The sequence below is a fragment of the Rhinatrema bivittatum genome, chromosome 9, assembly GCF_901001135.1.
Source record: "Rhinatrema bivittatum chromosome 9, aRhiBiv1.1, whole genome shotgun sequence".
NCBI lineage: Eukaryota > Metazoa > Chordata > Amphibia > Gymnophiona > Rhinatrematidae > Rhinatrema > Rhinatrema bivittatum.
In genome coordinates, this window is record NC_042623.1 from 31214316 (window position 1) to 31229356 (window position 15041).

The 15041-nt window shown below is 47.5% G+C and overlaps 1 protein-coding gene across 2 annotated transcripts in view; it reads left to right on the forward strand.

Annotated features, from left to right (window-relative positions):
• Positions 1–6365, forward strand: part of TNPO3 (transportin 3) — a 236647-nt gene extending 230282 nt beyond the window's left edge. For both annotated transcript variants that reach the window (XM_029615500.1, XM_029615501.1), the window contains exons 22-23: positions 3623–3713; positions 5994–6365. In XM_029615500.1, coding sequence (XP_029471360.1) covers positions 3623–3683 — 61 coding nt within the window. In that variant the 3' untranslated portion in view covers positions 3684–3713; positions 5994–6365. The remainder of the gene's footprint in view (positions 1–3622; positions 3714–5993) is intronic.
• Positions 6366–15041: the final 8676 nt, after the last annotated feature.

Below are 15041 nucleotides of genomic sequence, written 5' to 3' on the forward strand. Positions count from 1 at the left end.
CTTTCCTTGATCTGATTTTCAGGCCTGAAATAGCTTGTTTCTTGATTTGTTGTTCCCTTAGTATTTAGAAAGCAGTTTTCAAAGCCATTTATCCTGGAAATGGGGATTTTCCGGAGTAAATAGGATGTCTGAAGACTGTCCCCCTTCAGTGTGACTAAAAGTGGGCAAGGCATCCTGTGGAATGTGTACTTTTAGTTGGCTTGAGGAGAAACATTCTCAGGGCAGAATCTGAAACATCTGCATATATGATATTTTCAAATCCATGCCCAGAAAATAGGCACAAATTCCTGTGGCAATTTTCAAAGAGAGAATATGTGCATATTTTCTGTTTTAAAATTAGGAACAAGGTTCAGGGGTGCAAAGTATCTATAGGTTGAAAATTGCCCCTTATTGCCACTATGGGCATTGGTGTAGACTAGAGCCACCTCTGAATATAGCTTGTCTCGGCAGAGTGATGATGTCCCATGATGGAGAGCAAGAAGTGGATTTTATATATCTTGCCTCTTTGGGGCCATAATGGCCTACAATTAGTAAGGTTTGGGCTATACATAGCAAATCTTTACAGAGTAATGATGAGCTGATCTTTGCCTGATTCTTTTCTGCACATAGCAGAAGTAATAGCCCTGAACAGAAGGTATAGCAGAACCTACATGGAGCAGTTGCAATCCTGAACACCTAGTTGAATGGACCATTTTGGTCTTTATCTGCCATCATTTACCGTATTACAACAATTTGAATAAACACATATACAATTCTAATAAAGATAACCAGGTAAAACATTCAGAAGCCATCCATATATATAATCATCAAAATACAAAAGCCTTAAAAAAAAATGTAAAAGTTGGTACATAAGACAAACTAAAAGTCCCTCCAATCATAGAAACATGACACTGTCCAATTTATCAAGCACTCACAGTTCCCTTCATTCCCTCAGAGTATTTATCCCATGCTTTCTTGAATTCAGATACCGGATTTGTCTCCACCACCTCTACTGGGAGGCTGTTCCATTGTAAAGAAATTTTTCCCAAGATTACTCCTGAGTCTATCCCCTTTCAGTTTCATCCCATGACCCTTCGTTCTAGAGCCTCCTTTCCGTTAAGTGAGGCTCGCCTCCCTCGCATCAGAACCTTTGAGATATTTAAATGTCTCTGTTGTATCTCCCCTGTCTTGCCTTTCCTCCAGGGTATATATATTTAGATCTTTAAATGTATCCCCATATGCTTAGAATGAAGACCACTGACCATTTTAGTAGCCACCCTCTGGACCAACTTCATCCTGTTTATATACTTATGAAGATGTGATCTCCAGATTCCCTGTACGTACCCGGATCATTCCAGACTCCTGGGTTTATGCATCCATGCCAGCAGATGGAGACAGAGAAAGTGTAACTGACACTGCTCGATAAGCCACCTGCAGTTCCTCAGTATTTCTCTGTCTTCAGCAGATGGTAGCTGGTGCCTTCACCTGCAGTTTCTGGTGATTTTTCGGTCTTTTTTTCTTTTTTCCGTTTCTTTTTCTCAGGAGCACTTCTCCCAGGGATGATTCCAGAGCCTGCCCGCTTGATGGAGGTGGAGAGTCTTCCACTCAACTGTGCTCTTTTTGTTATGCAGATTTTTCTTCAGAGCTTTAACAAGTGTTCAAGTTTTTTTTTTGGTTTTTTTTTTTACAAGTTTTTGCAAGTGAGGTTTTGTGCTTGGGTAAATATCAATACTGAGGAACTGCAGCTGGCACCAGTGCTTATCAACCAGTGTCAGTTACACTTTCTCTGTCTCCATCTGCTGGCACGGATGCATAAACCCAGGAGTCTGGAATGATCCGTGGTACCACAGGAACGAAATTTAGCAGGTAAGAACCAATTTTCCTATCGCACACAGTATTCCAGATGAGGTCTCACCAGGAACCTATACAGGGCCAATATCACCTCCCTTTTTCTGCTGACCATTCCTCTCCCTCTGCAGCCAGGCATCTTTCTGGCTTTTACCATTGCTTTATCCTCCTGTTTGTATCTGATGATCTTAAGGTGGCCAATCACCCCCAGATCCCGCTCATCTGTTGTAATTAGAAGAATTTTGCCTCCAACACTGTATCTGTCCATTGGGTTTTTGCAGTTTAACTGCATTACTCTGCATTTTGTAAGCATTAAATCTTAGATGCCAGTCTCTAGACCATTCCTCAAGCTTCACTAAATCCCTCCTCATGTTTTCCACACCTTCCTGGCTGTCTACCTTATTGGTATCATCAGCAAAAAGAGAAACCATACCCAACAATCCTTTTGCAATGTTGCTCAAGGAAATGTTGAAAAGAACTGATCCCAGGATAGATTCCTAGTCCATGATCATAGGCACCTTCCTTTATTTTGCCATGGTCCTATTAGAAAGCTTTCCAGATTTATAACAGATGGTTCATGTTGAGAAATGTAAATAAGTGCATGGAGTTTGGGATATGAAACATTGTTACATGGATGCACCTATTTTATTCCCATACAGCTTGCAATGATTACATGTTCAAAGATGGAGAAAGTTTAAGATTTATTTTAAGAGCAGCAGATGATTTTGCATTCTTTTTAAATAGCGTATAAGAAAATCTAGCCTGCCACATTCACCAAAAAGTAGAGAGATATGATATGCATGCAAAATAATATGCTCTGAATGTTGTAATGTTGTCCTTGCTTGTCACTGCCATATTTTTAGAATAATAAACATGTTTCAAAAACTAATGAAACTGCAGGTTTCAGAAGAAGGAAACAGGTGATTAGATGGTAATGACATCATTTGAGTAGGCGTAGGCAGTGCTGTGAAAATGGTCCCATTGATGTAAACCTTGCAGTCCCTTAACCCAGTATAGAATAGGTCACTGCTGGAACATGTGAGAAATTAGGGTGTGGCCCAGGATGAGGGAGTGTCCTTTGGTCACCCAGAAAGTGTGGGTTGCTCAGGTTTGTGTCATGCTCTGAATCCCTCTTTCTAAAATACATATTTAATCTACAGATGCATATTTTGCCCCCCTTTTTATTTATTTATTTTGCGGTGTGTTCTGCCATTACATTGAAAGTGTGGTATTGCTGTATTTTATGTCCCCTCTGTATTGGTTAGTGCCATGATGCCAGATGAGTTTGCTGGTGCCCATGGATCTGTGAATGGGGGATTATTCAGAACTGTTTTATAATCTATAAAACTCTACCTAAATCAGCAATCCTTGCATCCTTGGTACACACACTGCAGAAATTGGATTCACTACCTCGGGCTAACATCCTGTTGCAAATATACAGCCCAACACAGTCACTGAGATCTTCCAAGAGAGGCCACCTCGACGTTCCCTCTGTGAGGCACGCCTGACCGGTAGATGCTAGGGAGATTGTGTTTTTCAGTTGCTGCTCCTGTCACTTGCAAGACTCTTCCAGAAACTTTTATGGCAATGTTAAAGACTTTTTTGTTTAAACAGGCATTTGGCTGAGGATGCAGTATTTTGTCTGGGATTTTTCTGGTTTTGACTTGTGTTCTGTTTTGTTGCGGTTTGTATTTTTATTATGAATGTGCTTTTGTAAATCACTTAGGCTTTAAGCGATAAATAAATTGAACCTCTGCTTCAGTGACAGACATGCTTTTTTTTTTTTTTCTTGCAGTGCTGAGGCGTGTAAACAGGTGTGCTGGGCCCTGAGAGATTTCACCAGGTTCTTTCGATAGCTGCACTCCTGCACTGGACCTGTCTTCAAGGTCAGTATGACGCATGCCACTAAATGCTGGCATTTACAGCTGCAACTGGCTTTCAGCTGAACTGCCTGTGCTGTCCCTGTTCTGTGGTGGGGCAGTGTGTGAGGGAAGCTTGCACTGCTGCTGCCTGTGCTGTACCTGTTCTGTGGTGGGGCAGTGTGTGTGAGGGAAGCTTGCACTGCTGCTGCCTCTGCTGTGCCTGTTCTGTGGTGGGGCAGTGTGAGAGGGAAACTTGCACTGATGCTGCCTGTGCTGTGCCTGTTCTGTGGTGGGGCAGTGTGAGAGGGAAACTTGCACTGATGCTGCCTGTGCTGTACCTGTTCTGTGGTGGGGCAGTGTGTGAGGGAAGCTTGCACTGCTGCTGCCTGTGCTTTACCTGTTCTGTGGTGGGGCAGTGTGTGAGGGAAGCTTGCACTGCTGCTGCCTGTGCTTTACCTGTTCTGTGGTGGGGCAGTGTGAGAGGGAAACTTGCACTGATGCTGCCTGTGCTGTGCCTGTTCTGTGGTGGGGCAGTGTGTGAGGGAAGCTTGCACTGCTGCTGCCTGTGCTGTGCCTGTTCTGTGGTGGGGCAGTGAGAGAGGGAAGCTTGCACTGCTGCTGCCTGTGCTGTGCCTGTTCTGTGGTAGGGCAGTGAGAGAGGGAAGCTTGCACTGATGCTGCCTGTGCTGTGCCTGTTCTGTGGTGGGGCAGTGTGTGAGGGAAGCTTGCACTGCTGCTGCCTGTGCTGTGCCTGTTCTGTGGTGGGGCAGTGTGTGAGGGAAGCTTGCACTGCTGCTGCCTCTGCTGTGCCTGTTCTGTGGTGGGGCAGTGTGAGAGGGAAACTTGCACTGAATGCTGCCTGTGCTGTACCTGTTCTGTGGTGGGGCAGTGTGTGAGGGAAGCTTGCACTGCTGCTGCCTGCGCTGTGCTTGTTCTGTGGTGGGGCAGTGTGTGAGGGAAGCTTGCACTGCTGCTGCCTGCGCTGTGCCTGTTCTGTGGTGGGGCAGTGTGTGAGGGAAGCTTGCACTGCTGCTGCCTCTGCTGTGCCTGTTCTGTGGTGGGGCAGTGTGTGAGGGAAGCTTGCACTGCTGCTGCCTCTGCTGTGCCTGTTCTGTGGTGGGGCAGTGTGTGAGGGAAGCTTGCACTGCTGCTGCCTCTGCTGTGCCTGTTCTGTGGTGTGGGGCAGTGTGAGAGGGAAACTTGCACTGCTGCTGCCTGCGCTGTGCCTGTTCTGTGGTGGGGCAGTGTGTGAGGGAAGCTTGCACTGCTGCTGCCTCTGCTGTGCCTGTTCTGTGGTGGGGCAGTGTGTGAGGGAAGCTTGCACTGCTGCTGCCTCTGCTGTACCTGTTCTGTGGTGGGGCAGTGTGTGAGGGAAGCTTGCACTGCTGCTGCCTGCGCTGTGCCTGTTCTGTGGTGGGGCAGTGTGTGAGGGAAGCTTGCACTGCTGCTGCCTCTGCTGTGCCTGTTCTGTGGTGGGGCAGTGTGTGAGGGAAGCTTGCACTGCTGCTGCCTGCGCTGTGCCTGTTCTGTGGTGGGGCAGTGTGTGAGGGAAGCTTGCACTGCTGCTGCCTCTGCTGTGCCTGTTCTGTGGTGGGGCAGTGTGTGAGGGAAGCTTGCACTGCTGCTGCCTCTGCTGTGCCTGTTCTGTGGTGGGGCAGTGTGTGAGGGAAGCTTGCACTGCTGCTGCCTCTGCTGTGCCTGTTCTGTGGTGTGGGGCAGTGTGAGAGGGAAACTTGCACTGCTGCTGCCTGCGCTGTGCCTGTTCTGTGGTGGGGCAGTGTGTGAGGGAAGCTTGCACTGCTGCTGCCTCTGCTGTGCCTGTTCTGTGGTGGGGCAGTGTGTGAGGGAAGCTTGCACTGCTGCTGCCTCTGCTGTACCTGTTCTGTGGTGGGGCAGTGTGTGAGGGAAGCTTGCACTGCTGCTGCCTGCGCTGTGCCTGTTCTGTGGTGGGGCAGTGTGTGAGGGAAGCTTGCACTGCTGCTGCCTCTGCTGTGCCTGTTCTGTGGTGGGGCAGTGTGTGAGGGAAGCTTGCACTGCTGCTGCCTCTGCTGTGCCTGTTCTGTGGTGGGGCAGTGTGAGAGGGAAACTTGCACTGATGCTGCCTGCGCTGTGCCTGTTCTGTGGTGGGGCAGTGTGTGAGGGAAACTTGCACTGCTGCTGCCTATGTTGTACACCTTATATATGAATAAACTGAGATTTCCCAAATCTCTCATTTGTTCATGAGTTTCCGAATGACTTGTAACTCTTCAGAAATAGTTTATAAACTCAACTTGTTCTTGTGTTCTTTTTTTTGTGTTTTGACAGGAATGTCTTCAATTACTAGAAGGCAGGAGCTTATGACAAAAAAATCCAAGACCGTATCCCACAATCAGAAAACTTCATTGTGGAAATGGGCTTTCACTCACATTAGTGTGTAATGCCAAATCGGAGGGAGAAAGAAGGCGAGAGAGAGCGAACCGTCACTTCGAAAAGGCAATCCTGTGAAGTTACTGCTTGTGAGTGAAGCCGAGGGAAAACGCAACACAAAGTACATAAGAGGTGACAGATGGCTGCAGCCTGACCGTTCAGCACCTTGTGGAGAGGGGGACCTGGATTCCAGGGTGGACTTGTTTTAAAAAAAAAAATAAGAAGAATAAAACAAAAAAGAAAAAAAAAAAAAAAAAAGGAAACTAAGAGTTGGAAGAATTTGCCTGGCAGCAAAAGAAAATGGAGCTAACTTTCTATGAAATGAAAATAAATAAAATTTACTTCTGAAAATGTGGAAATGAGGTAAAAATATATATTAAAAAAAAACAAAAAACACTCAGCCCTGTGGCCCCTAGAGGCAGGAGGATGAGGACTCGTCCATCGCCCCGCTTTCCCCCTGCCGAATGATTGGTAAGGGCTGGGAGACGGTGGAGAGGTATTTCACCTTCTTTTGCTCCTCCAGTCGCAGCAGCCTCTCTGGCGGGCGTGCGGGCGTTTACCATGAGGCAAATTCAAAGCTTCCTCCCCGGGGAGGGCTAATCTGGTGAGTGGGATGTTTTGAGGTCTTCTAATCCCCCTTCTCCCCAGTCTCATCCCTGTAAGTGCCAGCCCTGGGAGGAGAGAGCCGGGATCCTTGTATCTCCGAGAAATGCACTGTTGTACAGCTGTCTCTCGTTTGTGCGCCTTGTGAGGGTCAGAGAGAGAAGGTTTAACAATAGCTGAAGCTGCTGGATGTTGACCGGGTAGCAGGGCTGGCTCATTGTATTCATTCAATTTGGATCATTTACTGAAGCAGGGCAAACCAAAAATTAAAGAAGCAAAATATTCCCCAAATCCCCAACAATGCAGTGTAAAAGATCCCCGCGCAGGCGTTTAGTTTCAAGCGCATGCTGTTCCGTCTGGTGTTGTAGCCATCTCGCGAACAATAAAACAAAAGAAACAAAAAAAATTACAAAAAAAGGGAAAAAGTGTAAAAAATTAAAATCTTAATACATTTTCTGATTTGCCTTCTGTGTCTGTTTTTCAGCCTTGAATGTTGGTTTTTATCAGGGGTATGAAACATAACATTGAAAAAAAGAACATGAAAATGGGGTCTGAGATTCAAGAGATCTCATTGTAAAAGCAGCAGTAGTAATTAAAACTGCTTGTTAAAATGAGTCAACTGACTTTTGGATAAATAACATCACTACCATCGCCTGATTTTTAGCACATTCCAGAGAAGACGCAGAAGTTTCAAACAGCTGCTGAGTGACAAAGGGAATCGGTTATCCTTAGCTGAATCTACATCTGAAACTAATCAGCTATGTTTCAACTAAAAAGCTAGCTAAATGTAAATCTAGCCGGTCAAAATTTGACCAGCTAGATAGAGCACAGCTCTTTGGCACTGATCCACAAACCCTTATGCTGCAAGGGGATTAGTGTATCCAAAAGGCGTGTCCAACTCCTGCGAAACTAATAGTGCTCATCACATGCAAATGCATGTTGATGAGGCTATTAATTAATCTCCCCAGATTTAAAAAAAATAAATAAATTGTGCAGCCAACCTGCACATTTTTACACTTAGAAATTAACCCCTGCCCAGCCCAAAAAATGTACAGAAAAGCAGAAAATAGTGCTTTTCTGACAATCCTCCTAACTTAATATCATGGCGATATTAAGTTGGAGGAACCAAAAGATTAAAAAAATGCCAGCGGTCAGGTTAGGGAAATGGATGCTCAATTAACGAGCATCCATTTTCCTAACCTGTGGCTCCGCACCAGTTAGGAAAACAGATGCTCGTAAAATTGAGTGTCAGTTTTCCTAACCCGCTGACAGCCACCTCTCCCGGCTGCCCGCTGCCAAGGAGGCGCTAGGGGCGCACATTTGTCCCTATTGCCTCCTTAGCAGCGCGACCTCTCATTTAAATATTGAATCGCACACCCAGGGGGAGGTGGGTGAGCATGCATTAGGAAAGCGGCCATTCAACACTGAGTGCCTGTTTTCTGTGCTCATTTATTGCATCAGCCCCTTTGCATGGCTGGATTTGCCTGGTCAAGCTTTGCTCGTTAGCCCTACAAATCAAATCATACTGGCTAAGGTTTGTCAACACATGCAAGCCGGCAATCCACTCTTGCTAAATTTAAAAAAGCAAGATGATTTTTTTTCTACCGTAAAGCAGCTTTGATTGCCCTTTCATTTGCAATATGATTAAAAAAAAAAAAAAGTCCCCCTGATCTAGCTCCCTGGAAGGGCAATTGAGGCTGCTTTATGGTTAGCTAGCAGGAGATCCCATGTTTACCTCCCACCAGCTTGACATCCAGTGTCACTCTGACAAGGCCTAGTGTTATTGACTTTGTCAGAGCAATGCTGTTGAGCCAGTAAGTAGATTGGCTTAGGGAGGGTTTGAGCAGTTGCTGGGTTAGGGGGGAAGGATTGCAGATCTGCAGGTGGTTGGGGTTTTAGGGGCTGGAGGAGAATGTGTGATTTGGTGGGCTACTTATATTTTTGACTTGATGAAAGGGATGGTTTGTTTTGTTGGGGTTTTTTTTTGTTGTTTTTTGTTTTTTTTGGGGGTTTTTTTACAATACCAGAGAGCTGGATGTGGGGGGGAGGGGGAGTTGTTATACTAGCTGGTAGAAGTGTACTGGGAGACAGATTTTTTGTTATTGTGGCTGGGTATTGAGACATTTTTTTCTTTTTTATTGTCTGTCTGGAAGGGAGAACAGGAGGAGGCAATGAGTGATGCACACTTTTTTTTTTTTTTTTAATGGTTGGAGGGAGGCTTGGGGCAGTTTATTTTTTGATGTGGGCCAGAGGGGAGAAAAGCTAGACCAGTGGTCTCAACCTTGTCCTTGGGACAAATCTAACCAGTCTGGTTTTTGAGATATCCTTAATGAATATGCATGAGGTAGGTTTGTGTGCATTGCCTCCATGTATGCAAATCCAGCTCATGCATATTCATTTTAGATATCCTGAAAACCAGACTGGCTAGATATGTCCCAAGGACTAGGTTGAGAACTCCTGGGCTAGACAGATTGAGGCCTGCTCTTTCAATGTCTAGATTTGCCTAATCTGGTTAGATAGTTACCACTGAAAATCAGCACTAGCTGCATAACTTTCTGATCCTGTCCCTGGGTCTGCTTGTTTTTTTTTTTAACAGACTAATTTTGTGCACCTTGCATAGTTGGCTGATTAGACAGGGACACTTTTTAATTAGCAGGGTTTAACCAACTAATTCCCAGTTCGCCAGTTGACCTTTTGAAAATCCATCCCTTAGTCTACTCTGCCACCACTGCAGGTCTAGATCAAGGTGCTGTATATAAATAACCTGGAAACCTGTATCTACAGCACTGTAATACACCCAAGATATGACTATAAACGGAAAACAGAAGAGTGAACTTGGGGTAGGAAATAGTATTTCTCTGGACAGAGGAAGGGGACAGGAGGTGTGGTAGCAGTATCTGGATACATCCAGAAGAGAGGCTATACCCTTCCCTAGACCCAAATCATTGAGGAGACCTCATTATGTCCACATTGGAGCTCACAACTCTGGAAGCACTTAGAGACATTCCAAGGACAACTACCAAAATGGTTCAGGCTTCTTAGTTATAAGGAAGGAAGGGTAAAGCCAGAAATCCAGACAGGTTAATTCTGGTTATCTACAATCATAGGCTTTCTATCTGGCCTGAAGAAATGGAGCCAGTTAATAATCTTACTGTATACACATGTGCTATTGAAATATGGTTGGCAATCTGCTCTGTCTAAACTTTAAATACTTTTCCTTTGCCATCATAACCATAGCTGTGCTTTGCCCTAATTGCCTAGCGTGCAACCGGTATTTCTGATACCATTGTGAGCTGCTTGCTGATGACTCACTTGGGTATCATGATGCATAGGACTGTTGTGTTCCTTCACCATTCTGTTTATCTGGATAGTGAAGAAAGGCATTTTTTTTTCTGGCTAGATTTCTAAATTCTTTGGAGAAGGAGAGAAAAGCAGCAGCAAGTGAGAAAAATGGGGCAATTCTAATAGGGTTAAAGGCAACCATTCCTATAGTAGATTCTAAATCATCTCACTTTTTCTAGCCTACTAGGTTTGAATACAGGTGCAATACTTTAGTGGTTAGCCCCATGCTTCAATTTATCACAAGTCTTGCATCTCTTTTGCACATTCTCAGGATGACCAGTAAATACAACTTAAACTCATCTGGAAGTATCATTGTAAAGTATATGTCAGAGTGAGCTGAGCCTTTCCTGTGACAATATTATTTTGCTACTCTTGTACTCCTGCTTTTCAACTCACTGCTTCAAAATATACTTTCATAATGCACTAAGCTGCACTTTTAGCCAGGCCCTGCCCATCATCCCCCATCAAGTGCTCCACTAACACTAGCACCCTTATCTCTCGTTTGGAGTGTCAACTATAGGAAAAATGATTCTTACCTGCTAATTTTCATTCCTGTAGTACCACAGATCAGCCCAGACTCCTGAGTTTTGCCTCCCTTCCAACAGATGGAGACAGAGAAAGTTTTGCAAACACCGCCTCAACCGAGTGTGCTACCTGCAACTCCTCAGTATTAAGCTAGATATTTCACTTAGATGCAGTTCCAACATTGCTCTCTACAGTAATGGTGGGGGTGGAAGGGAAATAGAACCAAAAGGTTACTAAGAGCCAAGAGTAACAGATAAGTATGAGAAAAAAAAAAGTGCAAAACTTGCTGGGCAGACTGGATGGGCCATTTGGTCTTCTTCTGCCGTCATTTCTATGTTTCTATGTAAACAGTACCCAAGCAGAAAATACTTAATAATAAAAGCTTCTAACCAATTAACTCTACTATAACCCCCTGAATGAGCAGAGGACAAGGAAAATAGCAATTAACTATAATTAAATTTAGAATACGTCTTAAAAGGTCTAAGAGAAACAAGTGCCATTCTTCAGATTTAAAGGAAAATTAGTTTCTTACCTGATAATTTTTGTTCCTGTAGTACCAAGGATCAGTCCAGGACACCTGGGTTGTGACTCCGCACCAGTAGATGGAGACAGAGCAAGATCTGTCGGTCCCACCCATATATGGGAACTTGCCTCACACAGCCCCTCAGTCTTACGCAATGTCAAAGTAGAAGAGGACAAAGAAAACTAACTAGATAACCTATCCTCAACGGGGAACAATTCAAAAACCCCAACTGGAACAGAACTCCCAACCAAAGGAGCGAAACCAGACATCAGAATAACGAGCGGACTCTCCGTTTCGTCAGAGCAGCACGGGCGGGATCCTGGACTGATCCTTGGTACTACAGGAACAAAAACTATCAGGTAAGAAACTAATTTTCCTTTCCCTGTACGTACCAGGATCAGTCCAGGACACCTGGGATGTACCAGAGCAACCTGCCGCGGGTGGGAAGTAGAGAGTCCCGCTCGGAGTACCCTCTCCCCAAAACCCCCGGAATCGGTAGCCTGAACATCCAACCGATAATGCCTAGTGAAGGTATGCAAAGACTTCCAAGTAGCCGCCCTGCAAATCTCCTGGGGCGACACATGAGAAGACTCCGCCCAGGAAGTAGCATGCAAGCGAGTCGCGTGCACCCTGAGACCCAGAGGAACAGGCTTCCCCCGCAGCACGTACGCCGAACCAATGGCCTCCTTGAGCCACCGGGCGATCGTAGTCCGGGAAGCCGCACCACCCCTCTTTGGGCCGGAGAACAAAACAAAAAGATGATCCGTCACCCGGAACAGGTTAGTGACCTCAAGATAGCGGAGGAGGACCCTTCGGACATCCAACTTCCGCAATTCCTTCATATTCGGTTCCGACGCCTCTCCGACTGCAAAGGCAGGAAGCTCAATCGACTGATTCAAATGAAACGACACCACTTTTGGCAAGAAGGAGGGAACCGTCCGTAGCGAAACCCCGGAGTCCGAGATCCTCAAGAACGGCTCCCTACAAGACAGAGCCTGCAACTCTGAAACTCGCCGGGCCGAGGCAATTGCGACAAGGAAAACTGTCTTCAACGTAAGATCCTTGAGAGTTGACCTCCTTAAGGGCTCAAAAGGGGACAAACACAAAGCGGAGAGTACCCAATTGAGATTCCAAGACGGACAAGGAGGACACAAAGGAGGACGGAGATGCTTAGCCCCTCTAAGGAAGCGCGCGATGTCCGGGTGTAAAGCCAGGGAGACGCCATGCACCTTGCCCCTCAGACAACCAAGCGCTGCCACCTGGACCCGAAGGGTACTACACGAGAGACCTTTAGCAAGACCAGCCTGAAGAAAAGTTAATATATTGGAGACGGAAGCCGAAGTAGGATCTACATTGCACTCCGCACACCATTCCTCAAAAACTACCCAGACTCGAACATAAGCCAGGGAAGTAGACTGCTATCTGGACCACAACAACGTGGCTACCACTGCATCCGAATAACCTTTGCTCTTCAAACGCTGCCTCTCAAAAGCCATGCCACGAGACAAAAGTGATCCGCATCCTCCAAACAAACGGGACCTTGACGAAGGAGTCCCGCAAACCCCTGAAGACGAAGGGGAGATTCCACCGACAATTGAATGAGATCTGCGAACCACGGACGCCGCAGCCACTCGGGAGCCACCAGTATCACGTTGGACAGGTGCAATTCTATGCGCCAAAGTATCTTGCCTATCATCGGCCAAGGAGGAAACACATACAGCAACACATCTGTCGGCCATGGCAGGACCAACGCGTCGACGCCTTCGGCCCCTCTCTCCCGACATCGGCTGTAAAATCTGGGAGCCTTCGTGTTCTGCCATGTGGCCATTAGATCCATGTGTGGCGTCTCCCACCTTTCGCAAATGAGGCAAAACGCAGTCTGCGCTAGCTCCCACTCTCCGGTGTCCAGGTGATGACGGCTTAGGAAGTCTGCCTGAACGTTGTCGACTCCGGCGATGTGAGATGCCGCTATATTGCTGAGGTGTTGCTCTGCCCAGGCCATCAAGAGCCGTGCCTCCTCCGCCACCAGTGGACTTCTTGTCCCGCCCTGACGGTTTATGTACGACACGGTGGTAGCGTTGTCCGACAACACCTGGACCGCTGTTCCCCGAATCAGAGGAAGAAAGGATTGCAGTGCCAGGCGTACTGCCCTGGTCTCTAGGCGATTGATGGACCACTGAGTTTGTTCCGAGGACCATCGGCCCTGCAAGACCTGCCCAGGCAGACTGCTCCCCAACCGGAGAGACTGGCATCTGTGGTCACCACCGACCAATCGGGCACTAGAAGGGACACCCCACAGGACAAGTGGTCCGCCTCCAGCCACCAATGGAGACTGTCCCTCGCCTGGGCAGTGAGCGGGAGTGGTAGGTGGAACTCTTCTGACACTGGCTTCCAGCGGGAAAGCAACGCTGATTGTAATGGACGTAGATGAGCGAAAGCCCAGGGCACCAAGGCTAGCGTTGATGCCATAGATCCCAAGACCATCAGATAGTCGCAAACTTGCAGAAGTCGAAGAGACAATAACCGGCGCACCTGACTCTGCAGCTTGCATATCTGGTCCCTGGAAAGAAAAACCTTGCCCTGGTTTGTGTCGAACAGGGCCCCCAGGTACTCCAAGGACTGGGTGGGAACTAGATGACTCTTGTTGAGGTTGACCACCCATCCCAGGGACTGCAAGAAATGAAGGACTCTTTCGATCGCCTGACGACACTGAAGCTCGGACTTGGCCCGAATCAACCAATCGTCCAAATAGGGGTGTACCAGGAACCCCTCCCGTCGGAGCTGAGCCGCCACCACAACCATCACCTTCGTGAACGTTCGGGGGGCTGTAGCCAGGCCAAAGGGAAGAGCCTTGAACTGATAGTGCCCGTCCAGAATACAGAACCTGAGGAACCGCTGGTAAAATGGCTGAATGCCGATATGGAGGTACGCTTCCGTGAGATCCAGGGAGGCCAGGAATTCGCCTGGACAGACCGAGGCGATCACCGAACGAATCGTCTCCATTTTGAAGTGTGGAATACGAAGGCATCTGTTTACCCCCTTCAGATCTAAAATCGGTCTGGAGGTGCCGTCCTTCTTTGGCACGATGAAGTAAATGGAGTAACGGCCCTTGCCTCGCTGCCCTGGAGGCACGGGGGATATCGCTCCCAAGCCTTCCAGGCGTTGTAGGGTTCCTCGTACTGCTGTACACTTTATTGGGCACTTGCAAGGTGACACCAGGAACTTGTCGGACGGAGTCCGTGCAAAATCTAACGCGTAGCCGTGTCTTATCACGCTGAGGACCCACTGATCTGACGTTATTTTGGCCCATTCCTCGGAAAACAACTCCAACCTGGCTCCCACATTGGGGACGAACTCCTGGAGCTGCCCCGAGGAATGGACCGACCGCATCTCATTGGGAGGCCTTGGACCCTGTACTCGCTGGAGCTCCCCCCTGCCGACCGAACCGTTTCCCACGAAAGGACTGCGGCCAGGACGAAGACCGGGAGGAACCCGAACGGTAGGAGGGACCGGAGGACCTCTGAGGACGCGACCTCCTGTTTCCATGGAAACGGGACCTACTGGGGAAGGCGGAGGGAGACCTAGACCTGTCCTCAGGCAATTTAAAAGCCCTATTCTCCCCGAGGGACAACATCAAATCATTTAATTGTTTGCCAAACAATAATTTCCCCTTGAACAGCAACGCCCCCAGGTGAGCCTTGGACGACCCATCCGCCGCCCAGTTCCAGAGCCAAAGGAGACGACGGGCGGAAACCATGGATCTGGCCGAGGTACGAAGCAGGTCGTAGAGGGCATCTGCACTGTAAGCTATTGCCGCCTCCAGACGATCTGCCTGCGTAGCCTCCTCTTCTGAGAGGTCTGCATTGGCCTGGAGCACCTGAGCCCAGCGCAGGCTTGCCCGCATGGCGAAGTTACTACAGATGGCTGCACGGACCCCCAAAGCCGAAACTTCA